The sequence below is a fragment of the Carlito syrichta genome, unplaced genomic scaffold (genome assembly GCF_000164805.1).
Source record: "Carlito syrichta isolate Samal-C Ts95f unplaced genomic scaffold, Tarsius_syrichta-2.0.1 Scaffold315826, whole genome shotgun sequence".
Taxonomy (NCBI): domain Eukaryota; kingdom Metazoa; phylum Chordata; class Mammalia; order Primates; family Tarsiidae; genus Carlito; species Carlito syrichta.
The window spans coordinates 555,392-563,394 of record NW_007259922.1 but is presented as its reverse complement, the minus strand read 5'-3'; the positions used below and the strand labels follow the sequence as shown (position 1 = coordinate 563,394).

At 49.9% G+C, this 8,003-nt stretch overlaps 1 protein-coding gene across 1 annotated transcript in view; it reads left to right on the top strand.

Moving 5' to 3' along the window:
• Window positions 1-5,007, top strand: part of KCTD2 (potassium channel tetramerization domain containing 2) — a 20,740-nt gene extending 15,733 nt beyond the window's left edge. Inside the window, exons 6-7 of the mRNA XM_008073352.2 lie at window positions 1,092-1,217; window positions 2,133-5,007. Of these exons, the coding sequence (XP_008071543.1) occupies window positions 1,092-1,217; window positions 2,133-2,162 (156 nt within the window). The 3' untranslated portion in view covers window positions 2,163-5,007. The remainder of the gene's footprint in view (window positions 1-1,091; window positions 1,218-2,132) is intronic.
• Window positions 5,008-8,003: the final 2,996 nt, after the last annotated feature.

The window sequence follows — 8,003 nt, the reverse complement described above, 5'->3', positions numbered from 1 at the left end:
GCTCAGTCTGTAATCCCAGCACTTTGGGAGGCCAAGGTGAGAGAATTGCCTAAGCACAGGGGTTCAAGACCAGCCTGGGCAATTTGGTGAGACCTCATCTCTACAATAAATCACAAAAACTAGCCGGGCATGGTGGCATGCGTCTGTAGTTTCAGCTGCTTGGAAGGCTGAGGTGGAAGGATTGCCTAAGCCCAGCAGGTGAAGGTTGCGGTGGCTGTGAGTGACGAGACTCCAACTCAAAAAAGAAAAAAAGAGAGAGACAGGGTGTCACTCTGTTGCTTAGACTGAAGTGTGGTGGTACAGCTCCCTACAGCCTCAAATTCCTGGGCTTAAGCGATCCTCCTGTCTCAGCCTCTGGAGTAGGTGGGACTACAGGTTCACACCACTGTACCCAGCTAACTTTTTTTTTTGGTAGCCACAGTGTCTGGCTGTGTTGCCCAGGCTGGTGCCTTCATTATGTGCATGAGGAAGTTAGGCACCGGCAGGCTGAGGGGCCCAGCCTAGTCTTAGAGCAGGTCGGTTGTGGTCGCCCACATGAGGCCTTGCCTGCTTGCCAGAATGACCTCACGCTTTGGCTCAGATGCTCCCTTGCATGTGTGTTTCCTACTTAGAATTAAACACTGAATTCAGTTTTCCAAGAAAGAGTCAAAGTACCAGCAGCATAGAGCTTTCAGCAGCTATTCAGTGATTCACTTGCTGCTTTCCAGGTCCTTCTGAGTACCAGTCTCCTGTCCAGGACTTCTGCTTAGAGATGAGCCAGTTCTTGACTGAAGCAAACGTCCATTTTGATTCACAGAAGCATTCCGTTTCCCCTCGGTGTGTGATCAAGGGAAAGGGATCATGTCAATCCTACCGTTGCCTTTGGGGTGACTTGGAGAGCTTGAGTGAGGGGACAGTAAGGGAGCTCATACTTGTATTTTCGGGACAGCCTTGTTGATGACGCCCTGATAAATAACAGACACATTTAGCCCCAGGAGCCGCAGAGAATTCTTCGATCTTTGAAGTAAGACGACAAAGGTCAGTCAGGAGGAGGGTGTTGACTACTAGCGCTTTAAGGTCACTGATTATTCACCATATTCTTGTTTCATCAGCTAATTAGCATTGGATCTTCCTATAACTATGGAAATGAGGATCAGGCGGAGTTCCTCTGTGTTGTCTCCAGAGAACTAAATAATTCTACCAATGGCATTGTCATAGAACCGAGTGAAAAGGCAAAGGTAAGAATCACTTCATACTTACCTGGCAGAGGAGATACCATGATCACAAAGGTGATTTTCCCAGGATGAGATGCATCCATAACACTCTGGATGTGCGCACGCCTGTGACGTCCCCAAATGTGGGACACTCCACTGCATACTTTGTGGTAGTTAGGGACTGTTTGCGCTTTCCCCTGAACAAAAAAGAAAAAAGAAATCACTTGACGGACTTGTTCCCAGTCCCTCTGTGGGCTCTGCCTGAACCATTGCTCCTCCTCACTTCCTTCTCCTTCTAGAGCCAGCTTTGCATTTTTCCCTTTGTTTTGTTCTTTTGACTCTTGCCATTTAAATTAGGGTTTATGGAGCAGTGACAGGAGTTTGTAGTTAGGAAGTATGAACCTGAAAAGGGTTCTATAGGTCCACCCTCTGCCCAATCAGTAAAAAAGAAGAAAAGCTTATTGCTATCAATTTCAGGGTGAGAATGCCGAACTTCAAATTGGAAAGTCTTTGTTCTTTAAAACTGTTGTTCTTTTTTCACTGCCTCAAGAGAAAAGGTATTTTCTTACCTTTGTGACTTTTCCCCTCCCTTAAGTTCCTGGAAACATTGTTTTACACCGTTTGCTTCTTTTCCTCCACTGTGACTTCCCCTCAAGCACACACACGTAAATCGCCGTCCTGCGCTGAGCTTGAACCATTTCCCTCGGAGTGGGAAGATTTTGGTTCAACAGCACATAAACTTTAGGCCAACTGTGTTCGGCAAGAGAGAGTTTCACAGCTGAAGTGCATTGGGTGAGATTGAGGCTATACTCCTGCCTTGCTTCCTGGAACACCAGGATTGTCCTGCTGTGTGCTGAGTCCAGTGGAAAGCAGCCGTGAGAGTGTCTTTTCCCTCAACAGTCAGCAGCCTCAGTCTTCTCCCCCATCTCCCACTTTCAGATTCTTCAGGAGAGAGGATCGCGGATGTAAACTAAGAATCGGAAACTCCAGAATCCTGAACACCAAGAGAGCAATCATGCAGAGCACCTCTGTGAAGTTATATCTCGCTCCTGTACAGTATCTGAGCAACTGCAAAGCAGAGCTGAGCTCGGCCCCTGTGGAGATGCGTTCTGGTCAAAGCCAAAGGAACCTCCTTCCCCACCCGCAGGACTCTGAAGACAGATGCCACTTCTGGCTGCAGAATACCCTTTCAGAAACCTGCTTTTGTTTTCTTAGCCAGTATTGTAACAGATCTTTACAATAGCAACTGAGCTGGGTTCCCATTTGGAGCCTTTTGGGGATCTAGGGGAAGAGGGAGGAAGGCCTGGCTTTTTGGAAATGGCCTGTACTTTAAGGAAGCTAGAGCAAAGGAAAGAAGATTGTCCCTGAGCTGTGCCATGGTTCACCCCAAAGTGCGCCGTGTTGGACGTTAACAGCCGCTTTGGAACAGTCTTTCCCTCCTTCTATGCACCCTCAAAATCCTGCAGCAGATGCAAAGGGTTCAAGCTGCAGCTTGTCAAGTTGAGGTTTTGGATAAGGCTTAGAGTTGCCAGAGTACCCTGCATTCCTATGAACAGTGCCTCTGTGAGGAAAGGGAGAATGGGGTGTCGTTTGCAGGTGGGGATCACTGTTCTGGATTCGGGGCACCTAGCTGTCACCACATGCAGCTTTGCCTCCGCTGTCTCCAGTAGCCAGTAACCCCCCGGAGAGCTTGCTTTCTCCCCAGGAGATGATGGAGACAGGCAGCATCCTGCACTGAATCCAGCAAACAGGAGCTTTAGGGTAGTGGGTATAACTGCATATGCAACCTTTTCTTACGCACCCCACCTCCCTTTGACCCCGTCTTCCTTCCCTGGCTTTTTAAACTGGACCAAAGATGGAAGGACCTTGCAGACCCTCTTATGGCTTAGGATGGGAAAGCTGTTTCTTTGAAAGTTGCCAAATGTGTCATATTGTTGTATCTAAAAGAATTGTCATTTCTGTGCTGTCTCTTGGAAATGCCTTGACTGTGCAATATTTGTGTCTCTTCTTGGTTTCTAGCCTTGGCACACCTGCCCCACAGCAGTGTCAGTGACTTCACACTGACCAGTAGTCTGGGGACTTCCTGTGTCTCTGACCCCCCCCCCATCGCATCCTTCTATGGAATGCCATATTGGCCGGGATCTAGGGTGTGCCACAGAGCCCTCCTTTGGGCTGTGACTACAGAGCTTTTGTCCACACTTTCTCCCTGAGCTTTTGAATGTCAGTCAGCAGAATGCAGAGGAGCCAGAAGATCCTACTTGCCCTTGATCACTTTCAATAGTGTGGCAAATGGTGTGGGGAAGGAGAAGCTGCTTCTAGGAACTACTGTGTCTGTAAAAGCTGCCGCAATTCAGGCACTCCTGGGGCCCTTCAGAGGTGAGATTCTCTGTGCTCCACAATTCAACTGCTTGCTAGGTGGTTCTAGAATAGTAATTTCTGGAAGTAACTGTAGACTATGCCAGATGTCTTTTGAACTAGTGACCTGACCATGCCCAGATGGCTGAACTTTTTTCTAGGCATCTCACATTTTCCTTATTTCTCTGTAGAGTAGCAGAAATACATGTACAGGGGTTTCTGCTGATATATACACGTCCACACACCCATGTAAGTATACATGTTAGCATCTCAGAAGTCTGGCCTGTGCCAGCTGTAGATGTTAGATGAAATCAAAGCAGCCACCCCTTCCATAGGGTTGCAGGCATCCATGCTGTCACATCTTTCAGGAAAAAAAAAAAAGAGTGTAGTCAAGAGAAAATAGAGACAGCAGAAAGAGCCACGCTAAGCAGAGCAGGAGAGAGGACTTTGGAAGAGGTGCTCTTCGGCCAAGTCAAATAAGCAGCATCGCACAAACCAGAAGGAAAAGCACCTTCATTTGGGCCCTTGTGCCCCATCGTGTCTGTTTAGGCCCTTGTCCCTTGGCTTTCCTAGAGTGTGGGCCAGGTTTCTCGGCCAGGCCTGGTGCCTCTGGTCCCAACCCCAGCTTTGTCACCGAGTGCAGCCAGGAGCCCTTGAGGGCAGACGTCAGTAGGCACCTCCTGTGCACACTGTTTCCCTCATGCCTCAGAACTGCACAGCTGCCCCTATAAAGAGACTCTAGAGCCCTAAGCCAAGTGCTCTGGGAAGTAGATGTGGATGCTTTTTCTGCTTGCTTGGACAGCTGGTGTTTACCAAATTTCCCTCCTCACCACAACCCAATGACAATTGTTCCAATGTTCCAGGGGTCTGATGTTGATTGTTTCTTAAGATTTCTGGAGGAGTATTTTACCCAAACCCTTTATGAACCAACCTGATGTTCTTGAAAGCCTTGTCCTCCTGGGAGTATGACTGATCACATCAGGAAGGTCTGCACAGGGTTCGGGGCTGTCGTGTGACCAGTGACCCATACTCTGCTGCCCAGTATTGCCGAGGGGAAAGTGTCCTGTCTTTTTCTCTACCCCAGGTGTGAGACCGCCAGTGATGCCAGCCAGTTCCAGGAGCACCTGGCATCTGCTGAGTGATAGCAAAGTAGCACTGCTTCTGTCTTCCTCAGAACCTGGTCTTTTTCCCTGGCAAGGTGGGGCCCAGCCTCCTCTAAAGTTTCTGCAAGTGGTAACTTCTCTTGGGGGTGTCGAGTGTAGAGGGGGAGGCTGTGGGGATGCTGAGGGCATGAGGCCACCCCCACCCTCCAGCACGGCCTTTGATCCAGACTTTGGGGACTAGGCCTGTCGCTGGTGGGTGCCCTTTGTTACTGTTTATGTGTTTGACTAGTCTGAAATGCTGTGACTTTGACTTTTTTTTGGTCAATAAAGATATGAAGCAAACTTCTGAACCTTGAGAACTCTGTTCTGTGTTTTCCATCGTTGCAAACTCCCTGGTTCCCACTGTCACCAATGATTCTCCGACTGGTCTCAGGAGATGACGTCGCTGTGCCTTTCCTAGCAGGGCGTCCTCCGAAGTCCTCATCTCCTGCTGAAACTGTCTAAGGGGGTGTTGGGCCTTCTCGCTTCTCTTTCATTTTACTGAAGCTGAAAGAACCCAACGAGTGCTGGGAAACAGAAGGTGGGGACAGATGGGCTGCCCACCAGAGAGCTGGAAAGAGACAAGGGGAGGAGTAGGACAGGGTTTTTAAGGGACGAAATTCTTTCTGGAAGACAATAATTGACTAGGTGCCCATTTTCTCTCTTGTAAAAGTTTTATTTTTGTGGAGAGGGTCTTGCTACATTGCCCAAGCTAATCTGGAACTCTTGGCCTCAAGCCCTCCTCCCACTTCATTCTCCCAAATCGCTGGGATTACAAGCATGAGCCGCCATGCCCATCCCAATGTGCCATTTTCTCTGCAAGGAAGAGGATGAGTAAGAAATGTTTGGTGACAACCAATAAATAAGTGTTGGTCACTTAAGCAATAGGCAGCGTGTGGGATCCTCAGAAGGTGTTAGTCCCTTCTCAGATGGTACTTACAGGTGGAGAGGCAAGCTGTACACACACGGTTTAGTGAACAGGGTAAGTAGAGGTATCCATCAGGGTCCAGTCCGGAGACGAGACCATGGCAACTGTTTACCTGGTAGTGGAAAAAGGAAAGGGCTCAGGGGGAACACTGAGGTATCACAGATGCGGGGATCACAGGGTACAGTCATTACTCCTAGGACCAGGGAGCAGGGGGAAGAAGTTGGGATTATTAAAAGGGAGACTCAGGTTGAGCGTGGTGGCTCAGCCTGTAATCCCAGCACTTTGGGAGGCCAAGGCAAGTGGATTGTCTGAGCCCACGGGTTCGAGACCAGCCCGGGCAACTTGGTGCGACCTCGTATCTACAATAAATTTTTTAAAATTAGCTGGGCGTGGTAGCACACACCTGTAGTTCCGGCTACTCGGAAGGCTGAGGCGGAAGGACCGCCAGAGCCCAGCAGGTCAAGGCTGGGATGGCCCGGAACGTGCCTCTGCACTCCAGCCTGGGTGTTGGAGTGAGACTCTGACTCAAAAAAAAAAAAATAAAGCCAACATTGTGGCACATACCTCTAGTCCCAGCTTCTCGGGAGGCTGGGGTGAAAGGATTGCCTGAGCCCAGGAGGTTGAGGCTGTGGTGAGCTGTGATCATGCCACTGCACTCCGGCCTGAGTGACAGAGACAGACTCCGGCTTAAAAAAGAGAGAGATTTAGCCGGGCTCGGTGGCTCAGCCTATAATCCCGCGCCTTTGGGAGGCTGAGGTGAGTGGATTGCCTGAGCCCGCGGGTTCAAGACCCGCCTGGGCAGTGCGACCTCATCTCTACAATAAATAAAAAAATCAATCGGGCGCGGTAGCGCGCACCTGTAGTTCCAGCTACTTGGAAGGCTGAGGCAGAAGGATCGCCAGAGCCCAGCAGGTCGGGACTGTGGTGGCCGGGAGCGGCCACTGCACTCCAGTCTGGACGACAGAGTGAGACTCCAACTAAAAAAAAAAAGAGAGAGACTGAGCCGGACTCGTGGCTCAGCCTGTAATCCCGCACTTTGGGAGGCTGAGGTGAGTGGATGGCCTGAGCCTGCGGGTTCGAGACCCGCCTGGGCAACTTGGCGAGACCTCATCTCTACAATAAATCAAAAAATCATCCGGGTGTGGTAGCGCGTGCCTGTAGTTACAGCTACTCGAAAGGCTGAGGCGGAAGGGTCGCCGGAGCCCAGCAGGTCGAGGCTGCTGTGGCCGGGAGCAGCCACTGCACTCCAGTCTGGGCGACAGAGTGAGACTCCAACTCAGAAAAAAAAAAAAGAGAGAGACAGACTGAGGGGAGGGACCCTGCGGAGAAGGCAAGGCCAGCCAGTGGGGGCTGCTACCTCAAGGGTGCTCAGCTTCTAACAGTATGGAGAAACTGCCTCGGAGTGAGCATTCCTCTTGGAACTGCGATCACTGCCAGAGCCCAGCAGCGTCACTGTGGTTTCACTGAAAAGAAAACAAGCAGGAAAGAGCACGTCCCTTTTTTCCCTCTCGCCTAGCAGTCTCCCTCCGTCTGTCTTGTAGGGGACAAACTGGGGAAGGAGAAATGCACTTGGCAGTGGCCCAGGCCCAGGAGTCCAGAGCAGATTCACAGGGTGGGTTTGGGCCTGAGAGACGACAGTGCAGCGACCAGCTCAGCCCGCCTCTTTGACTTCGGGCTCCCACATACATGCGGCTTCTTCACGTACTTGAACTTTCATGCATCGGTAAGCAACTTTACGCCTCCATGGAACAAGGTACAACTACCCTTGGTCATAAGCAAAGATGATCCCGTTCTCCAAAATGAGACACGAAGTGCCAAGTCATGGTAGCCCTGTCTGAGACAGTCACTACCTATTTCTGGGCTATATTAAGCACCCTTAATGGGCATAGTGGGTAAAACACCCATTCGGTGGTAGGTAGCTCAGGCCACGTGGTCACTGGATGTCCCATGAGCTAGGGGTCTCATCTCTGCAATAGCAAGGCAAGTTTCTCAAACGGACAGTGTTTATTTGCAAAAGAGGGCATGGATCTGCTCCAAAACCCCACAGTTCTGCATGGCGATAGTCCCACTGGGGCTTGTGGGAGGCCTGGACATAGCATCAGTACTGGCAACAGATAATTCCAGTATCACTGACTCTGCTTGATCATAAAACCCAGGTAGCAGCACAGAGCTAAATTTTTAATAAGAATCATACCACACAAAAGGGTTTTTATCAGTAAAAGTTTCCCCTGGAGTGAACTGTTACACCATTAAGCCAATTTAGTTCCTTGATTGGTTTTCTATACAGGGCAATTCAATTACTTCTAAGTTTTCTATTTTAATTTTAATTATTTTTTTTGAGTTGGAGTCTCACTCTGTCGCCCAGACTGGAGTGCAGTGGCCGCT